The 18,082-nt window shown below is 37.9% G+C and overlaps 1 protein-coding gene across 2 annotated transcripts; it reads right to left on the reverse strand.

Moving 5' to 3' along the window:
- Nucleotides 1-521: 521 nt before the first annotated feature.
- LOC140938747 (E-selectin-like) lies at nt 522-17,864 on the reverse strand. 2 transcript variants are annotated; one of them, XM_073388275.1, is made up of 8 exons: nt 17,462-17,864; nt 9,619-9,670; nt 5,999-6,181; nt 4,651-4,821; nt 3,698-3,871; nt 2,677-2,844; nt 1,716-1,898; nt 522-730 (listed from the first exon to the last, which is right to left on the reverse strand). In XM_073388275.1, the coding sequence occupies exons 1-8, from the start codon at nt 17,483-17,485 to the stop codon at nt 549-551; spliced, it is 1,137 nt and encodes a 378-aa protein (XP_073244376.1). In that variant the 5' UTR covers nt 17,486-17,864; the 3' UTR covers nt 522-548. The 2 variants fall into 2 exon arrangements, with proteins under 2 accessions (XP_073244376.1, XP_073244377.1); XM_073388276.1 differs by lacking the exon at nt 4,651-4,821.
- Between the last annotated feature and the right edge of the window lie 218 nt (nt 17,865-18,082).

Consider the following 18,082-nt stretch of genomic DNA (forward strand, 5'->3'; position numbering starts at 1 on the left):
GTGCACATTCCATGTTAAGTCACTATAGATAGTAACACCTAAAAGTTTAGCATGTTTAACTAAGTTGATGCACTCCTCTCCTATGACTACTGGAGGAGAGTCACAATCTGATGTAAAACTAATGCAGAGCTCCTTGCATTTGTCTGTGATAACTTGACTCTGTTCAAGTTAAACTGCATGTATTAAACTTAAGCAGGTAAATCCCCTTCAGGCTGACATGCCTGGGGAGAGACGGAATCTGAGGAGTGTAGGAGCAGGCTAAATGAGGCAAGAAAGTAAGCCAACAATGTAAGTGGAGGAGAGAAGGGCCCCGTGTGGCTCAACGGACGCACAATAATTGAAAAAAAAAATAGCCATCAGTGGAACTAGGCTCGTTAATGTATTATGTTTTTTATCCATAACGGTCTTTGATCGTTGCTCATGTTACAAAGGTTTCTAAAAAAAAGTAGTGAATGCTAAACACTGTGAGATGTCTATAACTGTAAATGTCAGCGTCATGGAAACAAAAGATTTACATACGTGTAACGTGGAAGCCAGTTATCGTAAAATTAGAACCACAAACCTCTACAAGTCGGTAAACCGTCACTCCATTTTCCTTTTCTGCAGAAACGTTTGGATGATCCATCTAAAGTGTAGTTAGTAAGGCACTTTATTTTAACCTCACCACCATTCCTCAATGTGACGTGCGTTATGATGCCATTCTTTAGTTGACGAAGAGCAGGGCACTTAGCTACGAGAATAATTTACATTTAACAATGGAAAAGTCAAGAAAAACATAACTGCGAAATCCGAATCTATTATATTATTATTATTAGCTTTTTGTTCTCTTTCCCTCGCCAATTTGTTCATTGATACCCTTGCATCTTTAACTGTTTCAAATACTTGTTTTGATTTCCCTACTCTCTCCCCTCTCACCCTTATGACAATGCTATTTAAAACATTTTTGACGAAAGGAAAGTACAATAAATGAATGAGGTAGGTAGCGTTTTACTGGGGTGTACCTTGTTCAAAAAAGATTTTGCTTATCACAAGGATTTCGCCGCATGCACGAGTTTCGCATTTTAATATTGATCCTGTAGCTGGATTGAAAATTTACGATAAATATTGAGTTATCACCATACAATAGTCTGGTGCTTTCATGTATTACATTTCCTTGATGCCATGTCTGTTGACACGATCGACTTTATCATCTCCTCATACTCAGGCTAATGTACTTACTATAACGGCTAAAAGAGTGTGGCGATTAGAGAAAAGCGAGGTTTTGAATCATCGTGCTCCAGTGAGCACATACAATGGAATAAAGTCGAGGTTTGTGAGGACAATTTTGTACTAATTACAATAGGTAAAATTTTTCTTGCCGGATCTCGAGTTGCTGTCGTTTTTTTTTTTTTTTTTTCTTGGTGAAATATCTTTCAATAGAACAAAGAAAAGCGTTTACGGAAGGAAAGTGTTAAACTCTCACGGGATTTGTTTGGAACACCAGTGGGTGCCGTTTCCTTGCATTGATTGCCGTGACGCCATATAAAAATGTTCTATACTTGATAAAAGTCATTATGTAGCCCTTCTACCGCCAATAAAATATAAACCTCATTCACTTTACATCAGATGACGTTCCAGCGATTCAAACCAAATATCCGAATTTTTCGTTGTTTTTAATACAAATTTGGATTCACTTTCTGATTGGTTCACTAATAGCGACGACCATAGATACGCACCGATGCATCTGAATTCCACTTTACTCCATACAGTGTGATTGCAGTCCATTATTGGGGATCCTGTGAGATAATATCCATCGCGACAGCCCAGGAATAGTTTAATGCCATGAACATAGCTGCCTTTTATTCCAGGATAAATTACATAGGAGTTTGGAGGAATGGAAGGTCTGGGGCAGAGCATTGCTACAAATTGGATTTAAAAGAAATAAGCGTGGGTTTTGTTACCTTTATTATTTATTTTATTTCACTATCCGCTGTTTTTTCTGAATGTTGGAAATATCATTTCCACAAATTAGTTAATGCGTTACCGTTACAAATCATATTACATAGATTTCAACTCCTCTAGTTCAGAAAGGGTATTTGATTCCCTTATTCTATAGTTATAGGGCCATACACCGGGATATCTCTACAGAGGGCTGCGAATTTGCCCTTGCAGTTTGTACAAAACTTCATTCATTCATTCATTCATTAACCACGTAAAAAACGTATACAATGTACACAAATTATAATATATTAAAGATGATAGACACTAGTCTACATAACTTAATTATTTTTCAACTGTTCAAAGTGGTAATGACCTGACCTGAATGAAAAATGGGCTATTTTAAAAAGAAAAGAAAAGAAAGGGAAGAGTATATAGCTCAACAAAAAGTATTAAACTTCTTACTTCCCAGAATCCTCCCACCAAAAATTGCAGTGCCTAGCATGAAAAGGAAATGTTCAGCTATCTGTAAGCTCAGTATATGTTTCAGTTTTCAAGCATCAAAAAAATGTCTACCGTCTCTGTGTGCTGGGAAAATGGGCGTATATTGAGCGGTACGGTTACCAATTCCAGTATCTCCCCAAGGTATATCTTTCTGACACATAATCTCTATCTATTCACCCATTTGCTCGTTTATTAGAGAGTATAATAAGGGTTATTTATACTCCAAGGATGCGGCAGTTTCTTTAAAAGTCTTACCGTTGCACACCGGTACAGAGGCATTCCATTTGCCATCTACGCACAGCAGCGAACGACTTCCAACCAATTTATACCCTACATTGCACTCAAAGGACGCTATTGCACCATGTGAAAATCGTGTGCCATACTTCCGACCGTTTAAAGGATGGGTTATTTTCTGGCACTGGGCTAGGAAATATACGGCAACGAATAACGTTATAGATTATAATTGTGTTTATGTAACTTACGTTGTCATATTAGCATTCAAATGCAAAAGTCAGATACATTCCCACCTGTCATCAGCGGCCTGGAGCGAAGAGCCCTGGGTCATTGTTGCAGGGAGTCGGGTAAAAAAAAGAAGTGTGCGAAACATAGAAAAGACTTGAACTCGAGAAAGACGCAATATGCCTCAAAACAATATAAAGTGATAAAAATAATTCAGAACATCTGCAAATACAAAGCAAGGTGAAGAAACGTTGGAAGATAAAAATAACCTTCAAGCGATTAAAAAAGGGGGTGAAGAATGCGACTATGAGACGCTAAAGACCGCCCACGATGCTAACTGATTCTAGAATAAACGTATGTAAGAAAAGGCCTTACTAAAAAATGTCTTTTACCTCTTTTGTTATTTGGGACCGGGTATTTTGTTGTTGTTGTTGCTTTTGTTTTGTTATTGCTGTTTTGTTTGTTTGTTTGTTTGTCTTTTTTTTTTTCAAAACGTCAGCAAATTTAATTTAACAATCCTTATTTTTAAAATCGGTTGATCGGCCAAAAAAGATCAAGTAATATAATAAAATTTTAATCGTTAGAAAAATAAAGGGAATATTTGACGTCATCTAATGAAAATCGCAAAATTACTGAAATTTCTGCTATACCACTTGCAGTTTCTAATAAAAAATAAAAGGTACAAGGTGGCTTTTATATTAATAGAAAAGTAAAACCTAGAAGCAACACGGGACGAAAAAACAAGAATCCGTAAACTTACACATGGCGGAAACACGTGAGATAAGATAAGACAAGACAAGATGATTAGCTATATTACCTTTACATGTCGGAGTAATTGTATTCCAGACTCCATTGCTGCATGTTAGTGTTCGTGAACCAAATAAATCAAACCCAGTTAAACATGCAAATGAGGCTTTTGCGCCGTGAGAAGTGTCACTTCCATGCAAAGTTCCATTACCAGGAGTCGAAAGAGGAGCACATGACTTCAGTTCTAATCAAAGGAGAAAAGTAGGTAAGATAACAAAATAATAATAATAAAAAATAAAACAATATCCAACTCAGTCAGTCTCCTAAACATCTCAGTGATCTTGAGAATACTGACGATGAAAGGTTAAAGGCGCTTCTTTTTATTGCCGTTATGTCTCAACTATTCTACTATTTGCGATTCATTAGTCAATATGGTAATGGTAACATTTTTCTCTCTCCTTACTCTCTTATCTGATTGTTGTTTGTTAGTATTCGCTTTGGACTAATTAAAAAAAGCACTGGTATCCAGTGTTGCAAATACATGAAGGGTTTGGAAATATAACAACCTGTTGGCAAGTGCGTAAATAAAGGTTGAAGTTAAAAAAGAGAAAATAGAGATAGAAGCAAACGAATTTAAAAGGCAAATAAAGCAATTCTGTACATGGAAGGAGTTCAATTACTTAATATGTAAATCTACTTTAACTAAATTCAATTTTGCAAACAGAGAGGTCATATGTTCCCCAATTTTCTTCAACCCGAAGGCCATTAGTGTTATTTGCAGAACTTGGTCCTACATCCACTATACATGTATTTTTACCAGCATGATAAGAAACGCAAAGTAAATTTAAAGAATTCCTTTGCGTGGAAACGATTTGGGAGTTGGCTTTAGTAATATACTTCGCGTCCCCCTCGAAATTTCTTAGTTTCCTCTCTGTCTTTCCTAGCCCCCGTGTATGTCATAAAACGAATCGGTTCTAAACAGTAGCAGCAAAAGTTCTCTCCTGGATACTATTTCTAACGTACTTTCGCAAAAGGGTAATACTCCATTCCATCTGCCATTGATGCATTCTAGTCGAGGTTTTCCAATGAGACGATGAGTTTTATTGCAGTGAAATTGCACAGCAGCCTGGCCAACTTTTGGAGTGACGTGAACCACTTGACCATTTAAAATGTGTCCAATATCTGGACAAAACCCTGGTAAAACGAAAATATACGCTAAATATGATTCCAAAGTTTCATTTCGTACGCAGTGCCCCATATAATCATCACACTTTGTTTTACATGTCGCAAATTGTAATAGACTGACCCATGGCAATTTATTAGACCTGTAATAAAAAAAGGCTGTTGCAATTTGTAATAACTGTTGACCGTCAGTTAAATCGACTTGTTATATCAGACAAGTAAACAAAACAAACTACAGTTTGTTGGCTATAGCTAGGTGACCTATGAACTTCAGTTATACTTACACCTCTTTAAAAAGTAGTTGCATGTAGTGGCGATTATGTAATTGCACTAAAAACCTTAACACCTTGGGTTGGTAAGTTTGCAGGTTTAAAACAGGCAAAGCTCCTTGGTCTTCGCATTGAGAGATAACATAACGTTGCCATAGTAATGTTATAATTTCACTTGAGAAATTAGAAGTTAGAAATTAGAAACTGCATGGTTTCGAGTGCAATTTGGGATAAATAGGCACAAGTAATTTCAGACTAACAGAATTTGTAGTACTGTGAAAGGTATGAACCCAGGAGTCATTTCAAAAGTAGGTTGAGTTTGATCGCTGCTGTTGACAGTGAATGACGTTTCGACCACCTGTGCGGTAGTCATCTTCAGAGTCAAAGTGAGTTGTATCACGTCAGTTGATGTTATTATACTCTCGCTGGTTATTGATCTGATTGGTTAATTACGTCGTGGTGTTATTGGTCGTCTGTCAGTTAAGCCGTGATGTTATTGGCTATGAAACCTATGAAGACTCGTAATCAGTAATTGGTGCGTTTCTATCCGTCTATTGCCACAGTTAAACAGTCGTCGTTTGTTAGTCAAATTGTCAGTTCTCCAGTCGTTCTCTCGTAGTTTGTTTTGCTTGATCTCAGCAATAAGTCGTTTGTACGGTGCTAGTAACTGTTGGTACGATTCAGTGGCGTTTGTTCTAAATTGAAAGTCGCTGATAGTAGTCTGTAGAATACGTTATGCATGTCGCAGAGTCCTAGTCAATTTGATTTTTCGTCTGTAAATGGTGTTCAGCAAGGTCATTGTTGATGTCACCATTCCTCGTCGCTCGTTTGTGTTCGGTCAGTCGCATGCTAAGGTTTCTGCCGGTTTCACCAATGTAAGAAGCCCGATATAACTGAGTATGAAAAATCGTACGATTCACCTAAACAGCGGAACTTTATTGTTGTCCAAGTATTTCCAGTGCATCTTATTATAGGCATTCCGACAAGATAGAAACCTTCTTTGCAACCAAACAGTACCACGCTTCCACTGTTGTGTTGGTTTTGCTGGAGTGGATGGATGATTGTTGAGCCATAAGGAGGAGTAGGTTGGCCGCATGTAGAACCTTAATGGTAAAAAAAAACAAACAAACAAACAAACTTGTAATACGAAAGTGTGTATAATGAATGACAATTTTTATGAACAACAACTGAAAATTTAGTGTTAGCTTTATGGGTAGCCTCTGTCTGACATAACAAAATAGAGGCTTCTGTATGACGGAAGAGTACTCCAGATTTCAAGCGTTCGTTGTATCGCGCTGCGAGTTTGCAAACTTCGAATGGGTTTTTCTGTTCCGTCAATCATTTGAGTGGGGGCGGAGTTAATGCAAATCACAATGCAAAGCACGCGCCTAGCTTGGCCTGCAAAGACAGAACTGAGAATGACTCCAGACTGCTCAAGAATAGCGAAGGAAATCGCGATGATGAGTGGACTTTTTGTCAAGGGCAAGAGACAAGAATAAGAATGATCAGAAAAATATTCGAAGAAAACTAGTCGATTATTGCCCGAAACAGGGCGATCACAAGCAACGAACCTTATAATACAGAAACAAACAAAGTGGATCGAAATGCACCAATCACAAGTAAAGATGTGTTTCCTGAGAGGTCCGCTAGACGATTGATGGAACTGAAAAACCCAAAATTCCTTTGAAGTTTGCAAAACGCGCAGCGCGATACAAATAATTTGGCTATAAGTAGGGATTTTTTGGGTATTCAAAACTAATCTTTCTATTTTTCGTGTTATATCATTCTTTGCTTCCTTGAAATGTTTATTATGGCTCGGAATTTCAGCATGGGATTCTTTGGGGGATAAATTTTGGTCCAGCGACTTTTTTTTGCTTTTTGTTTTGTTTTGTTTTGTTTTTTTTGTTTTTTTTAAGCCCAAGAGATTTTTTGGGGTTTTGATTTTTGCCCCCATTCGATCATCCCTGTCACTTGAAATCCGGAGTATCCCCTCTGGGCTTGAGTTAAGCTGAAAAGGACGCTGAATTTTTCACACTCTCCATCCCAAGTTAATCTATATTTTTTCTGATTGGAACCTGTTTGGGGGAGAGCAATGAAAAAACCAAACCTTCTTATACCGTAAAATGCATCTAAAATTGAAAATTCCAGGGAAGTTTGGTGGATTTTAACTCCGGCCCTAAAGTACCCTTTCCATGGGGTTCTGGATATTGGCCAGTTCCATTCTCCTCAGATGAAGCCTTGCAAATTGCCGGATTATTTCATCAAGGTCAGTTTCCATATTGTAGTGGATATGAGGCAAGGCGAGTCCAACATTTTCCAGATTTCAACTTCGAAAGCATTTTTATTACTAAAAATATATTTATTATGAAAAATCCGACCGATTTCGGTAAAACGGTGGAAAACGGTGTGGATTCGTGCCTGCCCAATTCCCGGGCCCAATTGTCCTCTTGGTGAATCTCCAACAACTAGCCTTTGTCAGGTTGAATGTTGGCACGTCTGATTGTGAAAGTATAACTTTTTTATTACGAACTTCTTAAACTTTGTTAGGTTACAGTCGAAAAGCTGTTTGAGACGCAAATGACAGCAATAAAACTAGGATGGGATTCGCACTCTCGCGGGATTTATTTTTTTTCGTAGCCGCAGCAGAGTTCCGGTTAGGTTTCGGTCGATGTTAGATAGTATTTCGTGACTTGTTGACACTAAATAACATCGACCGAAACCAGCGTTCCGTGGGAAGACCATAAGCCGCATCGTTCAATGCAATACAGCTGAGTCTATTACAGATTTAATATTTGTTTTTAGTGATTTAAACTGGAAACGACAGTATTGACCGTTTTATAACTCAACCTAACTCAAATATAACATATTCGCTGCGATCGATCAAGTGAGCGGAAGTCGACGGGATCATTTCAGTCATTTAGTAAGTCGCCGCTGACATATCGATGACTCATCTGGTTTAGGTCGATGTTATCTAGTGCTTTCCTTTTACAACAGATTATTGCTGGCTAAGTGTACCGTGGGCCCTGATTTTTAAAAATTATCTCTACTTTAAAAGTCACGCATGAAACGAAGTTGTTTCTTCCTGCTAAATTCAACATTTGCATGGGAGTCCGAACTCTTAATTCCACTTTTTCATTTTTCATTGCATTATAACTACCTCAAATAAGAAATGAAATTGATTCAGATCCTTCTATAACGTGTCATTTTAGCCAAAAATGGAGATCAGAACAAACTGAAGACAGAAAACTTTACTTTACGCCAGAAATAATAAGCGAAGTAGTGCTTTTTGTACCGCTTTTATAGTAGAAATGGATGTTTTCAAAAAAGTAGTTGTTTTACTTAATTGCATTTTTTCGATAACTACCACATTTCAATGAAAGGCTTACTTAAAGAAGTTATAACGATCACTGAAAATGGACATTAAAATGGCTTCAGGGTTTTACCATGTATTGAGGATTTTTAGACCATCTTCGCATTTTTATTGAACTCGCTCACCAACCCAATCTTCCGGACAATTTCTGGTTTTCGCTCGTTGTTTTTCTCGGTGACGAAGAGCTGATCTTCCTTTTAAAGTACGTAACAATGATTTGTTAAGCCTATAAGTAAGTTTGGAGCCCATCGAAAGATTAAACTTTTAAGATTTTTCTCATTTTCCGGTAACTCAACTGCAGTTTTCTCATGTTTGGTTGTCTTCTTGCCAAGAAGTGACCCGCATTAGCCTCGCTTTCGCGCGAAAACAAGCACTCACCATAGGCCGCCTGGGAATACGAAACTTGCCTATTTTCTATATACATTTTGTTTATAACGATCGGCGGTCATTTTTAAAGAGCTGACGGTCGGTCACGATCTACGCGTCTCCCATTTTGTGTTAAATTTCTTGTAATGGACTTGATGGTATTTGGCAGTCCATGTCTGCGGAAGGCATCAGCCAGGCAGTCTATGATCCTTTCAGTTGTAGTCGACTGCATGACATCGACTTCGTAAAACCGACTGTAGTGATCAGTAATTACTATATAGTGAATGTCCGGATGGTTGTGTTCCCATAAAATCAGCTGCTAAGTGTTGCCAGTCTCCGTCGGGTGATGATGTGGATCGGATAGGTTCAGGGGGTTTTCTCCGTGCCACCAGCTGACACCAATGGCAAGCCCGACCAATGACACTCAACTCCCCCGCCACGGTCATATATTGCCTACACTTTTCAAACCGACCTGTTACGATAGCCTTTCCCTCTTTTTTAGCACTTCATCATCAGCAAAGGCCTCTTCTATCTCACGGATGGCGAGTGCTGTTGGTGTTGCACTTACAGCAACAAAAATCTTACATATCCTTCTGTACACTAATGGTGGTTGTCAGGCTCAACCTTCCTATGATCCAGTTGACATGGCCGCCGCTATCAAAAGCACATAGTCAATGAAACCCAGCGTACTTAGCGTTCTAATACATTACAGGCACCACTTTACTCGCTTTTAGACATAACCTCAATGGTAAACAAGGTACTCAAGTTATTTACATGTAGATGTTATATCTGTTTTTTACTCACTTTGGCCGTTGATCCTCTTTAGTGTGATAGCAAGTACTAAGCACAACAGAACCTGAATTAAGACAAAATTAGGCACATCAAACGTTTAAATATTAAAATAATACCTGGCGTCTGCCTCGTACCCAGACGTCTCTCTCTCTCTCTCTCTCTCTCTCTCTCTCTCTCTCTCTCTCTCTCTCTCTCTCTCTCTCTCTCTCTCACTCGATGAGAATGTGCGCTCTAAGGAAGGAGGGAAGGAGAGAACGGGCGAGACGTCTAGCATATCTTGTTTTCAAGATGGCGGCAAGAATATTGGCGGACGAATATGCAATTTTTAAAATAATTTCAGTAGCCCTGTTCATTTTGCGAATTTAGAGCAAATCATTGCCTATCATATCATGTGTATGAAAGGGACGCTGTTTTCAGCTTTTTCACCCCACACACCGGACTCAAGCATTATGACCGACTCAGAATGTTTAGTACCGAAAAGTTATCGAAGAACTTTTAGCCTCAGATGGGACTGCCTTTAATTTAATGAAACTGACGCACGCCAAGGTGACAGCCGGTTAGGAAAGTTGGTAAGTTAGTAATCGTTTCTGTTAAGGTCCCGAGTGATGAAACAATGTTTTCAGTAGAAATAAAAAAATGACAAGCTGAGAATTGTTGCAACAGCCTAATTAAGCCAGATATTCTGTAAAGCTTTAAAATTCTATTTGCTGCATGCTATACCTTGAGTACTCGAAAAGGCAACAAACCAGTCCAGTCTCAAGGCCTCTAAGTTATGTTATTAAATAGATAATAAAATAATTTTTAAATGTTTGTTTCAAGATATCATATTGTGTATCATTTGCTGGGCAATGTAAGCTTATGTAAAGTAAAAAAAAGCGTCAAAATTAGCTTTTGGTTTTGTTAATTGTATTTTTTATTGCTCGATTAACTAACTGGATACCAGATTTGTCACTGAATGCGCAGCCCGGTGTAAATACATTCTTCTTACTTTTTATTTATATACCTCATTTTATGAAGAGCTGTGTCGAATGTGCAGCAAATACTTGTTGTCTGTATTGTTTTTTTTTTGTTTGTTTGTTTTTGTGATATTATACAGGAGATCAATTTGGTTTTGCCATGCTCTTTCATAACACATCATTTGCCCTAATAAATAGATTATTGGTAATTTTGCTTTTAAGTTGATAGACAGTTTTGTTACCCCAATGGAGGAGGCTGATGTAGTTGATGAGATACTATTGTAACTACCAACTAGACAGGAGATGTTGCCCTAGACCCTTTTTTTTAAATAAATAATTTTGTTTGGATATTTCATATTTCATGGTAAACAACAAGATCCTGTGAATGCGATTAAAATAAGTGTAGATGGTTCTGCAGAACCACTGACCCCCAACCCCCTTCCTAGAAATTCTAACTACAAAATTATAACCAAGATCAAGCATCAAATGGAAGGAACAGTAAAAACAAGCCCCTGGACAAACTGGAAGAATATGCATTATTATTAAAAATGCTACAGTTTTAGTAAAAAAGGCTAATTTCAGGTCTATTAACACTGTCAAGCAATGAGAAATGCCAGCTGTTTCAAGTATGGACATCAGCCATTTAAAACTCTCACCCCTTTCCCTTGCTTCCACCTCACCTAGAGTAATAAAAAACGTTGCTCCTATTCCTTAAATTGATGTCACTGGACATTGAATTGATGTATGTTTTATGAACTTCTGCTGTTATTATTATAAGATAGATAAGATAAGAACTTTATTTTAGCACGATAAAAGGATCAGCATTGCTGGTGGGGTCGTGCATACAACAATTAAAACAAAAATAAGGACTACTGAAAGAAAATGTACAATTAAAAATTAAAAAAACTGTTAAAAATGTTTGAAACTGATATTTCAGTTTTTAGTTGTAGCTAAAATAGGTTGTGAAAATGTTCAATTGAAACTTAAAACTGTTAAAAGTATTCTTAACCATTATCTCTATTTTTAGTTGTAGCCAAAATAGGTTCGAAATTCATTTTATCAATATCAAATTTCACAAGACAGCGTTTAAATTCTTTCAAGGTTTTAGCCCTTGTTTCCTTGTTCGTTCAAGTGTTCCATGCGATTGCTCCTCTAAAGCGTATGGAGTTCCTGATAAAATTTGTTTCTGGTCTTGGAAGAATGATGTTCTCATTTCTTCTGCGGCCTGAATTCCTCTGTAAAAACAAATCTTTAAATTCCGTGACGGTGTAACTTTTTAAACACTTGACAAAGACAAACTCCGTTAATCGCAGTTTTTACTTTGTTTCCAGACTGTCCCAGCCAGTTCGCATTAAGACATCTTCAGCGTTAGTGTCCCATGGCAACCCATATACAATCCGTCCAACCCTTGAACTGAGATATGGTCAGGTCATTGAACTATGGTCAGCAAAAGAGAAAACAGCACCCCTTTCAACTTAAACTCGATCTGTCTTGCCCAAAGTAATATCTATCAATATCAACTATCAAATAGAGGTAAGACTCGAATGTTTCAAGGTTTCTTCATGGTTTCTTTAAAAAATGAAGCTCATCGAATACCGAATAGCTAAGAAATATCACGATTTTCAGCTTTGTTGTAGATGGTTGCATCATTGCACTTTAATGAAACAGTCTTTGACTCTGACGACTTAATTCTAAGGGTGTTATAAGTTATTGCTTCTTAAAAGAAAAAAGCCTTTCCTTAGGTACTAGTTACAAAACTAAAGATCTCTACATACGTTCAAGTTACTATCATTTCTGTGAAAAGCCAGCATGAAATGAAGAATCACACAGTTTGCAAGTGAAAGTGTCTGACTGTCCCTTTCGTGGTTCTTACTTGAGGGAATTTGAGTTATCACAAGGTTATTCAGTAAACAGGATTATGAAAATAACTCAAGCACTCAATTTACATGTGAAGGTGTTGGACTTTGTCCCTTTTACAATTCGTGGTACGAAAAAGGTCTGTTGAACTTTGTAACCGAGAGAAAAAAGCTTGTTTACAGGATGTACAATACTCGCCTTGCCTTCCAAACTTCTAAAACCACAATCTATCGGCCGCATACTCCAGAATTAAAGTCCATATCTAAATTTCAGTTATTGTTTCACTGGTGGACCTTTGAAAAATATGTGGTCTTTTACACTCTACCTTGAAGCAGGTGAAACAGAATTCATACATTATGACATACGTGCGTTGTACCGTTCGCGTTAGCCGAATTAGGTCACATGTCTTGAAGCAGCAGCCACACTAAAATATGCACCCGTTACACAGCTGCATCACTGTACTCAGCGTTTGAATCATGAAGATATTTCAATGTTATACTTCTAAACACCTTTCGCCGTAATAAAAGACGTAAAAATTGTGAAGAATCAAGATGGCTGTATCCAAGAGCCCTTGTTTGACCTTCAGCAAAATCATTAACGGTTAGATCCCAAAATCTCATTGGTTCCTACGTAGCAACTCATAGTACCTTCAACCTTATTGGCCCCTACAACAGACATCCGAATATACAAAACCAAAAAGCCACAAAGATACATACACCCAAACCATTGACATATGAGCTATTTTTTCAGAATATCTCAAAAAGGGTTAAGCCCGTTCAGTCCCCTCTTTTTAAATTTGTGTGTCCCGATAAATGTATGCTACATTGAGACTACAGACCAGTTTGCATGAGATGTAGTAGTGTGGTCATTGAACCATTGTGTTTTAACTGAACTATACTTTATTCAACCTTTATTCAAAAATTTTTAGTCTTGCAATAGGGGTGCCATCATGGAAGACGTCTAGCTAAATAAAATGAAATAAAGTTAAAACTAATGATAGCAATAAATCTCTTACAAAAGATAAAATGGATAAGAATGTTATAGCATTAATTATTATAGAATATTAAAAAAATACTAAAAAACTTAAGCTAGAGAAGACTGCCGTTATAGCAAGAGATTTTTGTCTCCCTCATCACGATTGACTGAGGCAGTCCAAAATAATTGATTGATCAATGCTGGCACCTTCCTTCTCTTCAGCCTCTTCCCTGATCGCAAAATAAAGTTCATTACTTATCACCCGAGAATCTAGGGTTCTTCCTGTTACGATTACCGAGAGTTAGGTAAATGTAAGCTTGAGGCGCTGTTAGGAGTTATCGGGATATTTGGGTAAAATATTAAAGGATACGGGATATTTAAAAAAGGATTCTGGGATATCGAAGATCGAAGTTGTCATTTTTTTAAAAGAATAAAATAAGTTTATAAGTCAACATAGAAGGCGCAAATAAGGAAAAAAATACCTGGGCAAATACAATTTTTTACATTTTGCCATCAAATATTGTCAATAAGGACAATAAGTGCCAATATCGGCTCTTGTCCGAGAACAACTCTCCCCCTCCCCCACGTTCTCCCACTGGGCTCTCGCGATTGTTTTTTTATCATTTGTGATCATTTTGATCATGGCTGCCTTAAACGTTCTGCACGAAGGCACTGCGTGTATTTACAAGGGAGAGGAAAAACCCGTAATGAAATGTTCATTCCTTCAGGCCTTAAGTGCCTTCGGAGTAAATCAACGGGCGAAAGAATTTGGAATCCAGGATTGCAAGTTAAAGCTTCAGTGCAAGCAAGAGAGAATGATCTCTTGGTGCAAGCGATTGACACCAGAGCCGTGCGTGGGAACAAATCAGCGAGACAGCGAGGATCGAAATTCACCTATCACAGCTGGTGAAAACCATCCTATAGCAGCAGAGCATAATGCTTTATAAGGTCACTCATTGCTTTGAAGTCACCTTAGTCCTTTAGCAATTCTTTAAAGAAAGTTACTTAAGAACATACCATCAATAAAAATGATGTCTTATTTGCACGTAATTTCTATTTGAAATACGAAACGCCCCAGAAAAATGTGTTTTTCGTTATCAGGTACCCAAACATATCACGCTCAATGACGTCATCATGGTAACTAGCATTATAGGGATACGAACCACAAGAATTAACGGGATACCAGATATTTTGGCGAAAAATTAATGGGATACGGAATACTCAGACCTCACTAATGAAGCCTCATGCTTCAACAAGTTTTGCAGGTTTATTTAGTTGTATCCATCTGTCCCTGGTTTCATAGTTAGTACGTCGCAGACTTAAATCTTGGTGTAAGACATGAGGTGGTCTTCATAATCAACTCCTGACCTTGCACAATCTAACTAGGCCTCGCGCTTCTTTTAATTCACAAGGTTACTTGCGCGTTGTTCGGTGGATTTGGCCTAAAAGAGCGAAAAATAGAAACATAAATCGCCAGCGCCGTACTTTACTAATCCGGATTCTACAATAAACGACAAGTTAAATACTAAAATATAAGACTTACCCTATACCGTCAAGTCATCAAATATTGTTCAAGGTCTTCGGTTCGTAAGAATCCGACTCCTTTGCAGCCATTTACCTCAGGTTTTGCGAATTTTGAACCATTCACCTGTCTACCTAAAGTTTACAATGTTCATAACAATAGGCTACTAAATTGATCGCTTCCAAGACTTAAAAAGATCAACAATTGAGTCGTGCCAAGAAAACGACTTTTTTTGCCAAGGAAACGACACAAGATCTGGCTGGCGCTGCGCCTACCTTCTGTACCCTTCCCATGGTCGCTTGCGGTTCATCACCAGTCACTCGTTTCGCGCTCGCCTCTACCATGCGAAAAACCAAGCGCCTGAGGAGGAGGCGGACCTGGCGTAGTTCTATTCACCACTCAAAAATGCATTTAAGTGCTATTATGGTCTGAATCCTTGAAAACTTTTTTTTCGCGAAATTTACAGTTTTAACATGGTTTGCAAATCATAGCGTCATACGATTAAGGGAGGTGGCATTCTTGGGGGCTAAAAAAAACATTAGTTTTCCTCCACCATTAAAACGCTGTGTTCCTGCGGTCTGGTTACCAAGAATACCAGACAGTTGCTTTGTGACGTCATTTATGCAGAATGACTCACTCTGCTCAAACAATGTTCGGATTCTGTTCTACTTGAAAGCGTTCTTGTAGGAAAACTTTATTGACTTTTACCCACATTACGACGCAAATCGGCCAGCGGCGGAAAATTAAACTTGAATCTTAAGCTAGCATCTAGAAGAGGGAGCAATCAAACTCTTGAATCTGAGAGAAATCTTCGCTTGAAGAGGAAGTGAGAGAAGGTGAGCTTATTAACAGTTCGCAAAGCTTGCAGTGTAAATGTCCCCAATCTCATCATTAAGTTTATTTACAATGTATCCATGATTTTCGCTATTATTACTGCTCGACGAAGTGATTGAAAATAAATTTTGTCTCATACCTTTTTTAGACTGGAACCCGACGGTAACAGGCTTTTAGAAAACTTACAGCTTCCACTCAGTATGAGGTATAAGTGCCATCAACTTAATTCAGCTTAACCCTCGGACGTACACGACTCACAAGCTAGGAGATAGTGTAAAACGTGTCCCTTGAGTGACCTTTTTCCTTCTTTCTTTTATAATTTATTTTTCTAAGGTTATTCATGCACGAAGCATTCTAAAATCTGAATGAGTAAATCTTACTTTTGCCTCTCTGAGTCAACATTTTAATAAAGGCCAAAAACAACAAAAAAGGGCAATTATACTGTTTTCAAAGCTGTAATAGAATACAAGAATAGAATAATTCTTTATTTAAGCACGGTAAAATTCATCAGGAGTATAAAAAATTTCAAATAAACCTAACTACCCTAAACGATATGCAAAACTATCTTCAACTAACCTAACTAAGACCTGTTTTTCGTAAATGCTGTGTACACAGTACTTAAAAAGTCAGCAATTCAGATAAGCCAATCGTTTAAATTGACTTAAAGATTTTTAACTTAGCCTCTCTCATATCACAGGGCAGGCTGTTCCAGAGAACTGCTCCGCTAGAACTGAAGCTGTTCTTCATAAAGTTAGTTCGCGGGAACGGGACAATTAGTTTCATGGTTAACAGATTCTCTTAGGTAATAGCGCGTTTCTTATCCTTTAACAAATTTAGAGGATAAATATCCTGGAACAAGATCATTTAAAGACTTGTAAACCATTGAGGCATATTGTATTTGAAACTGAGTGTTCAAGCCAATTGAGTTGTCTGAATAAGCGGTTGGCATCAGCATCATATCTAGAAAAGGTTCGAACACGAGCAGCACGGTTCTGAAGATTCTACCCCAGACAATATTAAAATAACTGAATTGAGACTGAATTGGGAGCGTTGTATATACAATGGACTGTAGGCGTTGGAACAAAATCTGCAATTCTTTTAACTGCTCCTATCCCGGAAGCGATCTTTTTAGATAATTTATCGATGTGCGTTTGCCACCGTTACCGTGTGTCACGAAAAATTTGAGGGAGTTTATTTTTTGTGTGTTTTGCGGGAACTAATTTTTGGGAATTAGAACAGATTGGTTTTTCTTGCTGGGAATTAATTTCTACCATTTTTACTAACTACCTTTACCTACCGCCTTTCGCTCCTCGCGCTTTGTGAGTTTGTCGCATTTTACCGTGACTCAAAAGTAGACTGCTTGCAGTCTAGGCATTGTTAATATTTTCCTTTTCATTGAGCACATGCATGGGAAATACACATTTTCAAACAATACTACGGTGTGTGTACCCTATTGAACTAACTTGAATTGCTCCCTCTTACTTACAGCATATATTTGCCGTTCCGTTTCACATCCTTCTTGTTGCCGAGCCGTGTTGCTAAACTCGCGTTCTTGAGCTGATCGTCTTATGTCAAAGTTTTTCACTGCACTGAAATTCGTTGAATGGACTCAAGATAATGGAAAACCTTGAACATTTAATAATTAGTTCATGTACGTTTTAACCAGCCCTAGGGAATAAGCTAACACAAATACTCACTGGTTGTAACCTACCTTAAAATACATGACTTGATTCATTCACGTTGATGATTATACCGTGTTATAAATTTGTACGTGTCACTTTGAGCTTCATTTGCACTGAAACCTAGCTGTATTTCACATCTGCCTAAGCTGAAATAGTCAGATTAACCCGCTTCGAGTACAGCTAGTGGATATTTGCCAACAAAAACAGGACGGGCCGTCATTGCTGTTTCAGCTTAACGGTGCACATTGCCGGAAGGAAGGTCAAATTCTCATGTACTTACAAAAAAATGAACAGTAAATAAAACACGTCCTTGTGAATGTCTCATTCATTCAGGCTCCCTTGCATTAAGGTTGAACGATTAACAAAGCTATCGGAAATTTCTCGGATTTGGGAGACTTGGGAGTGTCCAAAATGGCTTATTGAATAGGCGCGCGCCCGTCCAAACCGAAAGGAAAAAAAAAACTAAAAGCCCCAAAACACCGAAAAGCAGTTGTGATTAGCCCAACTAAGAGAAATTTATTTGTGTTGCCTTGCATTCATGCGCAATAGGCTCATCTCACTAGGATTGGCTCTAATTGATTCGTTCAGTTACCTTTTGGCATCGGTAATAATTAATATCCAACCTTGCTTAACTTCTCCCTTGAAGTTAT

Source organism: Porites lutea, chromosome 5, assembly GCF_958299795.1.
Source record: "Porites lutea chromosome 5, jaPorLute2.1, whole genome shotgun sequence".
Taxonomy (NCBI): domain Eukaryota; kingdom Metazoa; phylum Cnidaria; class Anthozoa; order Scleractinia; family Poritidae; genus Porites; species Porites lutea.